General features: G+C 37.9%; 1 protein-coding gene across 4 annotated transcripts in view; it reads left to right on the top strand.

The window, feature by feature from the left end:
- Positions 1–13083, top strand: part of Il1rl1 (interleukin 1 receptor like 1) — a 51641-nt gene that overhangs the window by 26480 nt on the left and 12078 nt on the right. For 2 of the 4 annotated variants that reach the window (XM_078028743.1, XM_078028746.1), the window contains exons 1-4: positions 9636–10112; positions 10877–11086; positions 11576–11786; positions 12822–12996. In XM_078028743.1, the coding sequence (XP_077884869.1) occupies positions 10927–11086; positions 11576–11786; positions 12822–12996 (546 nt within the window). In that variant the 5' untranslated portion in view covers positions 9636–10112; positions 10877–10926. Of the gene's footprint in view, positions 1–9635; positions 10113–10876; positions 11087–11575; positions 11787–12821; positions 12997–13083 lie in introns of those variants that run through there. The other 2 variants (XM_078028745.1, XM_078028744.1) reach the window with 2 other exon arrangements.

The following is a 13083-nucleotide window of genomic DNA, read 5'->3' as shown; positions in this document are numbered from 1 at the left end:
GGGGGTCAGTATTTTGCTCTTTAAAGCCCAGCTGATGCAGGGTTGGTATGTGTGACTCTACTAGGTGCTAGAACATAGGACTCCTCACTTCCCAGTGAGTCAAAAGCTCTGCTGCCTCCTTTCCACTCTCCCCTCACAATGCAGAAAGGTAGAGGCAGACCTCACTGCCTTGAAGTAGCTTCCCGCCATCCTCCAGGATCATCTTTTAACTGAGCACACTTTATCTCCGAGTGGGTGGAGACACATAGTCGTTTTACTGTTTGTTGCCATTCATTGATCGTAAGGGATTGGAGACATCACAATATGGAGGATTGTAGGATGTGACAGCTCTGGACATGTTTCTGCTCAGACCATGAGCCTTTACTTAGGGTCAGGAAATTGACTTGCTGTGTGTGCGCTTAAGGTGGCAAAGATGAATTAATTTGAAGGGCCACAACGATGGTAGGAGACCTGACTTTTCTGTCTCAAACTAGTCAAATCACTGAGAGATCACAAATCCAGTTCTCCTTACATTTTCCAACCACAGGAAGTTATTGAAAGCACAGCGAACCTGGTTCCAGAAATGTCAGCATTGGATAGCAAATATATCTCTGCTTTTCAATGGGCATAGGAATTCCACCTTTGTTCTGCTTTGCAACTGATTAAATTTGTGACTGAGACTTGTCCTTCTGGCTGGCCAATTCCTATGTTAAATACATTTCTTGTTCTTACCCAAGAAACTGGAAATAAGCTTAGCCGATTGCCCTTGATTTTAAGTGGGAAAACCAAAATAAATATAGAGGAAAATTTTAATGACTGTTTTCAGGGAAAAAAAGACAGATCAACAAAATTATTCATAGGACAACTTGTTATTGGAATTACTTTGTAAAAAAGAATCAGCTGCGTCTCCAGAACATTTATTATGCAAAGCTTCCCAATGTTGATAAGGCCTCTCCACTGGACATTTCTCATGGTTTTGACAGATCCCAGAAATGATTCGGCTTTTCCTGTTACATGTGGGGAAGGAAATTTAATTTTAAAATCTTTTAAAACTTTTAAAAATATACTTTTTAGTTGTAGATGGACACAAGACCTTTATTTTGTTTATTTTTATGTGGTGCCGGGTATTGAACCCAGTGCCTCACATGTGCAAGGCAAGCACTCTATCACTGAGCCACAACCCCAGCCCAAGAATACAGTTTTCAAAGGCTTTTATTTTACTTTAATTTTTTTGTTGTTGTTGAGAAATAACCAACATCAGCTAAAAGCAATGATTTTAAGTGTTCATTTGAATGAGATTTGACCATCATATTCACTCATGGAATTACCAGTCCACACAGCACAGAATACATCTCTATTTCCCAGAAAATACACCACTTTTCCCTCTCCAAATTACTTTCTGGTTTCCAGCAAGGTAGTTTATAACTTGCTTATTGCTGGATTTCATATAAATGTAATATGTAACATGGGCTCTTCATGCAGGTGGGATATGCAATGTAGACTCTTTGTGTAAAAGGGAATATATATTAAATAATATTGGACTCTTCATGTTAGTGTGTGGAAGATGGAGTCTCCTTTCTTGGGTTTCTGTTGCTTAGTATGATTTGAGGAGAGGAGACTTTGCATTTTGGAACAAACCCAAGTTACAGAACATGCTGTTTCTGAGATTCACCAGGCTGCTAAATTGCAGTTTCTTCTTCTTGCTGAGTACTTTGAATTCCCTTTTTTTTTTTTTTGTCCTTCTCCCATTGATAGACACTTGGAATATTTTCAGTTTTTGGTATTGTGAATATGACACTTATTAACATTCTTTTATATGTTTGTAGTCATGTGATTTAATTTTTTGAGTAAATACTAGGAGTAGAATAAGGTCAAATGCCAGATGTTCTTTGTTTTGTTTTTCTTTTTAGTAATATATAACCTACATAACACCAAAAGACGCACATTTGAAGTGTAAAATTTAATAAGTTTGGAAAAGACATCATCCCTTATATTTTTCTCATACTCCTCTATAGATAACTGTCTCCCTCATCTTCCATCCCAGGTTACCATTACTTTTGTGGTTTTGGAACCAGATAAATTGCACTGTTTTGAACCTGGCTTCTTTAATTTAATATAATGTATCATAGATTAATTCATATTACATGAGTCAGTAGTTCCTTCCTTTTTATTGCTGAGCAGTGTTCCATTATACAAACATAGAATAGTTTCCATTTCCATGTTGATAGACATGGGTATCATTTTCAGCTATTATAAATCAAACTATTATGAACATGTCTGTGCAAGTATTTTTGTGTGCATGAGTTTGTATTTCCCTTAGGTTAATCCTTAGAAGAAGAATCCCTGGGTCATTTGGCAAACGTTTAAGCAGAAACTGCTATGCCGTTTTCCAAAGCCATTGTATCATTCTAGAATCCTGTATGAAAGTTGTAGATGGATCACGTTCTTGCCACCACTTGCTCCTCTCAATCATTTTAATATTAGCTACGGAGTAGAATATCACTGTGGTTTTATTATTTACATTTTTAATAACTAATAATTTTGAGTATCTTTTTCTTATGTTTATTGGCCATTGGTATGATTTTCATTTGTGAATCTCCTCAGTTGGAATCTTTTCCTCATTTTTATTGGCTACTTTTTTGTATCTCTATATTGACTTCTAAGAACAATTTATAAGTTACAAGCAGAAATCTTTCATCAGATGTATGAATTGTATTTTGTCTGAATCTACAGCTTGGTTTGTTTAAATATTAGTGATGTCTTTTGAAGAAAATACTTTCTTAGCTTTGATGAAGTCTGAGGTATTTCATTTTTCTTTCACGACCACTGATTTTTATGTTTGGTTTAAATTTTGTTTCTCCTGATCCAAGTTATGGAGATTTTCTGCTATGTAATAAGAACCATTTTGTTTTTACTTTTTCTGTTTGTGGGGTAGATTTTTTTTCCATTTAGATATCAAATTTCTCATCATCATATATTGAAATAAAAGCATAGTTTCCCCATAGGCTTAAGTCAATGCTTTTATCAAATATCAGTTTTTTGTTCTTTTAATTAAACCAGACTGAAAAGGAAACTTTTCATATTGATGTCTCCATCAATATGAAATATCTACTGTACACATTTGAGTCTATTTCTGAAGTCATTTATGACTTTTTCATTGGCATGCAAGTCTTTATTACATTACTACCATAAATAAAGCTTTATGTTGTTAAGTTGTGCAAGTTCTCCAACTCTGTTCTTATTTTTAAACAATGTATTGAGTATACTAATCACTTTGATTTTTTCCATGGGAATTTTAGAATTCCCATAGAAACTATATAAATTGATTCAGATACTGAGAAAATTAATGCCACACTGACCCCAGAGCAAAAAAGTATGTATCTGAACTCAGAGGATGATGAGTGTATATGCCCAGAGTATTTCAAAATCTGTGGCATTAGAATGGGGATATAATACAATGGCCTTGAATTTCATCCTCAAAGGGTCTAAGTTATGACTTCATCATTTCACATGTGCAAACACTTAAAATTGCTGGCAGATTTTCATGTGCCCATCACCCCCTTTTCTCTGTCCTCGGTGCACAGAGTTTTCTCCATCCAGGTGTTCCTGTGGACTCTCCTGGAAGAACGTGGACCTTCGCTAAGATAAAGGAGAAAAGACAGAGTTTCAGGGGAGATGCTTACAAAAGCATGGTAGAGACACATATTCCTGTTCAGATCCACAAATAAAAGCTTTACTTTTCAGACCTCAAACTCTGCCATCGAGTTGGCTGTACTGATTAATTCAACCAATATTTTTTTTTGAGTACCTCCTTTGTGCTGGTCACTGTGCCAGACATCAGTGACGGAACTGACAAAAATACCTTGGCTTCTGGAGCTAATGGGGGAAAACATCAAATAAACAGTGAATACGATTCAAAAGTAGGATGTCAGAAGGTGATCAAGAACCTGGAAAAGACTCACGTGGGTCAGGAATGAGGGAATGGGTGAGGAGACATTGCAATTTAAAATTAATGGTTCAGGTACTCACATATTTTGACTGGAATGTGTTCAACAGCATTATTCTAAATAGTCAAAAGGGAGAAGCAACTCCAAAAAGGAATGAATGGATGAACCCGTTGTGATATACACACTCACTGGAACATTATTCACCCCTCAAAAGAAACGAAGCATTGGTACACGCTCAATGTGGACGAAACTTGGAAACAGGCTAAGTGAAAGAAACCAGACTGAAAAGGAAACTTTTCATATTGATGACTCCGTCAATATGAAATATCTACATGAGACAAATTCACAGAGGAGGAAAGCAGATGGGTGGTTGCCCTTGGAGAGGGAGAGAGAGGAACAGGGAGTGACTGTTATGGGTGTGAGGCTTTTTGGGGGTGATAAAAATGTTTTGAGACTAGATAGTGTTCATGGTCAAAAGGACACAGGGCTGGAGAGGAGGAGTCAGAGAGGTGACAGGTGGCATTCTATAGCATGGGCCCTTGCAGCTAGTGTAAGCATACTGGCTTTTCTTCTTGGTGAAGTTCAAGGATACTGCAGGCCTCCATGATGGACTTTAGGTTCTCATGGGATCTCTGAAGTCTCTTCTCTGCAGCAAATTAGAAGCTATTATTTAAACCCAAGGCGCAGGTGCTGACGGCTAGACTAGGAAGGTGGCAGTGGAGGTAGGGACAGATAGGTGCAGGTGGGGTGCACTCTGAAGGTGAAAGTGAGAGGTCATCCCGGTGAGCTGCATGCCGGACATGTGCAGAGAAGCCCATCCTACATGGCAAGCTTCAGTAGGAGGCCATGCCGTTTGGAGTTGCCATGGGTGACAGAGGGAATCTGTGAGAGAAGCAGGAGAAGGGGCAGGAGAAGGAAGGAGGATCGAGGAGACCAGGCCTTCAGTTCTGGAGATGTGGCGTCTCTGTTCATTCTGGTTTGTCCTTGAATGTATTCCAGTTGCTTCTGATTCTTGGAGAGGAGGACTGGATGAGGAAAAAGATGGTGGGAGGGAAGGAGCAGAGCACTGGGCGTCCCTAGACTTTGGGGTGTGACAAAGGAGATCCACAAGACCAGTTTTTTATTAAGGTGACAGCTGGCGGAGTTAGGCCAACCTCCTAACATGGCATCGGTTCTGTCCCTGTCCACCGTAGGCCTTACACAGGTTTTCATGAGGAGAAGAAAAGATAGAAAAATGGTATCCAAAATGCTCTCTAATTAAACATGAGAAGCGGGATGGGGAGGTGGGGATCCACCTCTTGCTGGTTCAGTGACCAACTTAAATTCATGTAAAGTTAATGTCATAAAAATGTCCTGGCTTATGACTTGGGTTTACAGTAAAACCAAGGCTCAGTTGGCCGGCTCTGGAGGGTTTCAACATGTATATCTTACATTTAGTTGAGACATGGGCCAGGTCAAATGAGTAAACCTGTAAAACATCTTCTATGTAACCAAATACTTGAAGGTCCAAGGCAAGCAGCTAGCTGTTAACTCTGGAAGTCTAGGTTTAATTTAATTTAATTTTAGTGGAAACTTCAGAGAAGTTGATTATGAATAGATTGTAAGAGTTTAAAATTATAACCCCAAACCAGGGCAGGAGGAGGGTCAAGTTAGATTTTATTTATCAGATTAATTTTGAAAACAGAGTAGTTATAAAAACTCTTTTTTAAAAGGTGGGGGGAAGGTTGTTTGCTTGAGAAACAGGAATTCTGATTAACTTGGCAGATAATCCAGGCTCCTTTAAATCCCTTGTTTGGTTTATTGATGAATCCTAAGCCTTTGCCGTCAACATTTTAAGTTTCTATAAAATACTGCATTCTATGTTGGACCTGTCAGGGTTGTTAGAAGCCAAAATGGTTAGTTCTTTTTAAAGAAAATACCTAAGGGAAAGCAGACTAGTGTTTGTTTTCTTAAATAACTTAGTCCCAATTATAAGAAGGGAAGCTTTAACATTATAATCTATCTCTCTTTGAGTTGATATTAGGAGCGGGTGGAGACCTTGGTTTTGAAACTCAGCAGGTCTGGTTTTAACCTCAACCGCCACCGGGTGAGCTTGGTCATATTATATCACCAGTCTTATCCTCGGGTTTTCATGTTAATCAATAAAATTCCAATGATGTACATAGTACTGTACTTTGATTTTTCGAATTTTTTAAATCATTTTTTTAACCGATAGTAATGTACTTTGAATGGAAGGTCTTAAGTTTTCCAAATAGATGTCTGAACTATTTCACTGCAGTTGAACTTTCTCAAATGCTCCTGTAAATATTTATTATGTTAAAATTTTGACTGACACCTTATTTTTAAAACTATGAAGCCCAATGCACAGGTGGCCTCGTTTAACGAGTAAATGCCCAACTTTAACAAATATTTTGAAAAAGACATTTCAGGACACAAAATATAGAAAACAATTCTGAGTTTTTGCATTATTTGACAAACCCTTATCTGGTGCTGATTAAGCTCTAGGCAGGTTCCAAACATGCGGTCTCTTTGCTTTTTGATCTCCTGCTCAGACTCATAATACGGTCTTGACAGGAAGAACCAAAAAGATCAATGAGCAGAACTAATTCCTCAAAGTCACACCATCTATCTCACGGCCAATCCTCCAGCAGTCAAAGGTCTTGTCACTCTTGTCCAAGGACTGGCCAGACCCTTGTGCGGTTAGGATATATCAAGAGGCTCCCAGCCACCGTGGGGAGCTAAGAAGCTTCTGGAAACTGGATGAAAACGTTTACTTAGGGGTCTCTTTGGCTGTACTTCCTCCTAATTTCCCACACCTGGTAGCCTCGGGATCTGGTGATGAATCTGGTCTTTGTAGCTGGCTGATTTGAGATTCAAGTTCCGGCTCTATCTCACAGTGTTATATAGCTTAAGCAAGTTACTCGATTTCTGTTTCTCGGTGTCCTTGTCTGTACAAGGTTGATAGTTATAATAGTGCCCACGCCATCGGGTGATTTTGAGAATAAAGAGATACATGTGATTCACTCAGAACGGCAGATGGCACAGAGAAAGTCCCACGTAAAGGCTAGCCATTTTTATTCTGCTATCATGTTGGTCTGGAAGTAGCCCCTAAATCCTTCCCAGATGTGATGACTAAAAAGTTAATTTGAATGTACTTTCCTAATGGAGTCACAACAACTATGTATAGCTAAAATCAAATTTAACCATTAACATTTAACATTAACATCATGGAGTCCAAAGTCTGAGGTGATGCTTTGTTCCTACCTTGAAATGGAAACTTCTTTTCTTTCTTTTTTTTTTTATTTCTACATTTTTTATTGGTGCATTAGGGTCGTACATAGTGATGGAATTTGTGGTCACATATTCACACATGCTCACAATATAACAATGTCAGTTGGCCAATGTGACTCCTCAGGATTTCCCCCTCTCTTCTCTCCTCCTGCTCCCTGGTTCGTTTCCTCTATTGATCTCTCTTTGATTTTCCTGAGATCTTCTCTTCCCACCTTTCTTTTCCTTTTTTATCTCTCTAGCTTTCACATATAAGAGAAAACATACAATGTTTGACTTCTGAGTTTCACTTATTTCACTTAATGGTCTCTGGTTCCATCCGTCTTCTTGTGAATGACATAATTTCATTTTACTTTATGGCTAAATTAAACTCCATTGTGTACATATGTACCCTATTTTCTTTATCCATTCATGCATTGAGGGACACCTAGGCTGGTTCAATATCTTGGCTATTGTGAATTGTGCTGTTATAAATGTGGGTATGCTTGCATCACTGTAGTATGATGACTTGAATTCTTCAGGATAAATACAGAGGAGTGGTGTAGCTGGATCACATGGTGGTTCCATGCCTAGTCTTATGAGGAATCTCCATGCTGATTTGCATAGCAGTTGTACTGATTTACAATCCCACCAACAGTGTGAGTTCTTTATATATTCTAGATGTTAATCCTCTGTCAGAAGACAAGCTGGCAAATATTTACTCTCATTCTGCAGGTATTTTCTTTACATTCCTAATTGTTTCTTTTGGCATGCAGAACCTTTTTAATTTGATGTCATCCTGTTTCTTAACTCTTTGCATTTTTTACTGAGTTCTAATTAGGAGTCCTATTGAGAAAATCATTGTCTGGCCTGAAAGCTGGAGTGTTGGCTCTACATTTTCTTCTTGCCCTTGCATAGTTTCTGGTCTAATTCCTCCTCGGTCTTTGATCCATTTGTAGTTTATTTTTTGTGTAGAGTGAGCATTGAGGGTCTAGTTTCATTCTCCTACACAGGGATACCAGTTTTCCCAGCACCATTTGTTAAAAAAGCTGCCTTTTTTCCCAATGTATATTTTTGACACCTTTTTCAAAGATCAGATATCTGACTGCAGACGTGTGGGTTTGTTTCTGTGTCTTCTATTTTGTACCGTTGGTCTATGTGTCTGTTTTATGCCAGTGCTATACAGTTTTTGTTTCTATAGTTCTATAGGATAGTTTGAAACCAGGTATTGTCATGCCTCCAGCGTGGCTTTTTGGCTTAAAATTGCTTTTGCAGTTCTGGGTCTTTTATTCTTTCAAATGTATTTCAGGACTGATTTTTCTAGTTCTGTGAAGAATGTCAGTGGTATTGTGGTGGGGATTACATTGAATCTGTGTTCTCTTGGTAGAATGGCCATATTAACGATATGAATTCTATCTATCCATGAACATTGGAGGTCTTTCCATCATCTTCTGAGATCTCCTTCAATTTCATTCTTCAGTGTTCTATAATTTACATCACAGAGGTCTTTCACCTCCTTGGTAAGATTTATTCCCAGGTTTTTTCTTGTGTGTGGTTTTTTTTTTTTTTTTTTTTTTTTTTTTTTTTTTTTTTTTGAGGCTGCTGTGAATGGAACTGTTTTCCTGATTCCTTTCTCAACAGATTCATTGCTGGTATTTAGAGAAGTCGTCGATTTTTGTATGTTAATTTTTAAACTTGCTTCTTTGCTAAATTGCTTATTAGCTCTAGCAGTCTTTTGGTAGAGTTTTTTGGATCTTCTAAATATAGAAGCATATGATCTGCAAAGAGTGATAATTTGATGTCGTCTGAAGGGAACTTCTTTTATTTTTTTTTTCTTTTTCTAATTTATATATAACAGTAGAATGCATTACGACTCTTATTACCTAGATAGAGCTCGGATTTTTCATATCTCTGGTTGTACACATAGTATGTTCACACCAATTCATGTCCTCATACGTGTACTTTGGATAATGATGACTATCACATTCCACCATCATTAATTACCCCATGCCCCCGCCCTTCCCCTCCCACTCATCTGCCCTATCTAGAGTTCATCTATTCCTCCCATGCTCCTGCTCCCTATCCCACTATGAATCAGCCTCCTTATATCAAAGAAAACATTCAGCATTTGTTTTCTGGGGATTGGCTAACTTCACTTAGCATTATCTTCTCCAACGCCATCCATTTACCGGTAAATGCCATGAAGAGAACTTCTTATTCACAATCTTCCTCTACTTCTCTAAACTCCTTAGAAAAACTTCCTTATTTTCCATCCAAGCTGAGAGTATTATTTGGATTGAAATCTGAGGAGCTGGGCCCTATTTTTGGATAAGATTGTCACACTCTGGACCACAGAAGGAAACATTTCTAAGTAATATGAAGTCCGGCTTGCTTCTCAAGGCTTATTCCTCCCCCCTCCTCCTTTTTTATTGTTTTCAAAATTCTCCAGCACAGCTGACGGGGGCCTTCCTACACAGCATCTGTCAAATGAGGCATTAGGGAGTATCTGGAAGGACAGTTCAAAGGTCCATGTGTCAAGATCATTTGGAAGGAAAAGCGAAACAATACCAGGGAAACAAACCACAAACATTATATTATTATTCAGCCTGAGCAATGAGTGCAAAACACCGGGAACTGATTTGAGTGTTCCCTTTAAAGGGGATTTTTCAAAGTTGTCATTCTTTTTAAACATGTGTCAAGCTCACAGATTCTTAGACGGTGATGCACCGACATTTTTTTAACTGAGTCATGATTTTGGCTAAAGATCAAATTTTAGGGTGTGAGGGAGTGGCTAGTTGCAAGATGTCTTTGAGTGTTTAAAATAAAAGAGAGTGTGTCCAGGGAGGAGCTAAAGGGCAAGAAGCCATTCTTAGCTCAGTCCTTGACCTGGAGCTGGCTCCCTTCAGTCCTTCAGTCTAGGTAAGCACGAATTACTTACCTAAAGCTGGTAGTCAGGAAAGTATCAATGATTCATGTTGAAAGGAACGAGCTTTCTTAAGGGTGGATGTGTTTATTAACACGCATGTAAATTTCTATATTGATTACACCTCTCCCCAATGAAAGAAAATATCATAAATGATTCTCTTACTGAAAGTAACAAGGAAAGTAATTTCTTGCTGTTTACAACCCTTCAACTATTCTTAGAGAGCCTTTGGTGACTCTTGGGGACAAGCTAAGGCAGGGACAAATTTTTGAGGTTTTGGCTCTCTCTCTCTCTCTCTCTATCTCTCTCTCTCTCTCTTTCTTCCTTAGTTGCTTTGTGATGATTAGCTCCACATGTGCTGGAGTGTGCATTAACATGTGTGTACACAATTCCTCTAGCCTGTGAAAATGTTTGCCATTTTATATAATATTCCACTTTCTAGAGTCTTTTGAATTTTATGTTTTTTTTTTTTCAGTAAACATTCCTTTTCTTTGCTCTTCACTTAAATTCTTTTGAGGACATTCTCATGAGACTAGTAAAATATAATTGTGAGACAGCATGATCATTGAGGTAACTTTCCAAGTTACCAAAGTTCAAAAGGAATAAATGCAATATTGCATGTCTGAAATCTGCTATTATTATACATGTGTACTTAATAAGTCTGTTGATCAATTTTTTTTTCTCCTTGGTAGCCTTGAGCTAGTAAAAATAATGACTAAATAGTTATTTTTATTCTGGTTTTGTATAATATATTTTTCAGTAGAGGCTTTGGATATTCTTCCTGACTGTAAATCTTAAGAAGAACAACCAATGGCCTTGTGGAGACCTTCCCTAGCCTGTACCATTCATTTATCTGGTGCAACCTCTACAGTCAGTCACCGACACTTGCCCTGGGTTGATAAACAGAGACTGGGCCTTTGGATCTTGGCAATTCTAACAGTTCCCATCCACTTCATTGAAGCTAATGGTTGTAAGTATTGCTTTTCAACTAATACAAACAAATTAAGCATGTGCCTTGTTTTAAATTGCTTACTTCTAATTATTCCGGCTGAATTGTAAACTAGAAAGCATTTGCAAAACTGTAAATGCTTGACAATCATTCTTCATTGCAAATCTATCAGAAGAAATTCTTCATAATGGATAAATCATGATTTTAGATGTAAATATTCAAATGCATCAGAATTTTAACTTTTAATTTACAAGCATTTGTTGACTGACATATCTGTTTAGGTAGATGGTTGCTTTTCCACGGGAACAGTAGGGTGAATTTGGATCCAAATGACTTCACTGATCTGTGGTACTCAGTAGAACACTTCATTAAAGATTTTACTCATTGACTTATTGTTTCTTAAAATGTCCATATATGTGACCCGTGGTTAAATTTAATCCTAGATGGAAATATTAAGAGTGTAAGAATTATATAATTTCATTTGATCATGTCTATGTTCTTTATTTGCAGATAAAACATTCTGGGGCCTAGAAAATGAGGCTCTGATTGTGAGATGTCCAAAAAGAAGAGCACCCCTTTCCACTGTAGAATGGTATTACTCAAAAACAAATGAGACTATTCCCACCCAGAATAAAAATCGTGTGTTTGCCTCAGGGGAACGTCTTAAGTTTCTCCCAGCCAGCGTGGATGATTCTGGAATTTACACTTGCATCATCAGAAGGTATTATCCAGGAAGCCAACCTTGTCTTTGAGCTGGATTCTCTCTCCTTAGTCGTTGAGAGTCTGTTCCACTCTCACCTGTCTTCCTTCTCTACTCTGTTGTGGAACAGCTGAATTTATAAAGTGATTTGGATAAAAGAGTAACTCTAGAAACACCACCAGCTTGGGGCAGGAGGGGATGGGGATGCGCCAACTCTTTGGATAGGGATTCACTGGTACCCCAATTAGAAAAAGAACTAGCTTTCCCAGTTACCAAAAGAACCAAGAGCAATGGCTCCCTCTTGGCTGGAAGGAAGAACCCACTGGCACAAAACCCAGTGACTAGACTTTTGGCATCATGGAGATTTGGGTGGGTGAAAAGGGGCAACTGGCCAGACCTTAAATCTTAGAGGTCAGCCAAGGAGGGTTGTGTGAGATTGCATGGGCTATAGATGACTAGTCTGTATATAAAGTGTTACATTTTGAATTCATGCCCATATTCTGGACCTACAAAATATTAGATGAGCTACATTCAGAAGATAACCTGAGTATAGTTACATGCCTCTGATCCCCTACCAGCTTCAAGTTCACAACCTAGCCCTAGCTAGCTGTGTGGCACCAGCAAGCTGCTTCTCTTCCTGTTAGTTAGTTTCCTCTTCTGTAAAATACATGTGATAATATAATCTACTTTGAAGCATCACTGTGAGAATAAAATGAGATAAGGTATGAAAAATGCTTACCACCATGACAGGCACATATTTTCAATTAGTACTCCTGATCACGATTATATTGGGATCATGCTTTTACAGCAGACAAAGTATATAAAGTCGTCATTTTGGAGCTGAAATAGGTGTTATGTTTTCTTTTTTCTTAAGGGAAATAAAAACTCTATTGTGTCAAAACTCTACATTTAAATTATTTTTTCCCTAAGAAAGGAACCACTATCAATTATAAGAAATAAATAATATAAAAATAATATCAAGCGAAGGCTAGAGTTGACTTGTTATTTCACAGTTCTGAGTAACTTTTTTTTTTTTGGTCTGGCTTATTTTTTTAGTTCCACCTTGAATAAGACTGGCTTTGCAAATGTCACCATATATAAAAAACAACCAGATTGCAAAATTCCAGATTATTTAATGTATTCAACAGTATCTGGATCAGAAAAAAATTCCAGAATTTCTTGTCCTACAATTGACCTCTACAATTGGACAGCACCTCTGGAGTGGTTTAAGGTAAAAGGAAATTTTTTTGGGGGGGGGCGGGGAGTGGTGAAATACATAAAAATAGATAAAAGTCCAAAATTACTGAAAAGGGAATGG

The sequence above is a fragment of the Ictidomys tridecemlineatus genome, chromosome 12, assembly GCF_052094955.1.
Source record: "Ictidomys tridecemlineatus isolate mIctTri1 chromosome 12, mIctTri1.hap1, whole genome shotgun sequence".
In the NCBI taxonomy this organism is placed as follows: Eukaryota; Metazoa; Chordata; class Mammalia; order Rodentia; family Sciuridae; genus Ictidomys; species Ictidomys tridecemlineatus.
The sequence above is the reverse complement of the archived record's forward strand: the minus strand, read 5'-3'. Positions and strand labels throughout refer to the sequence as shown.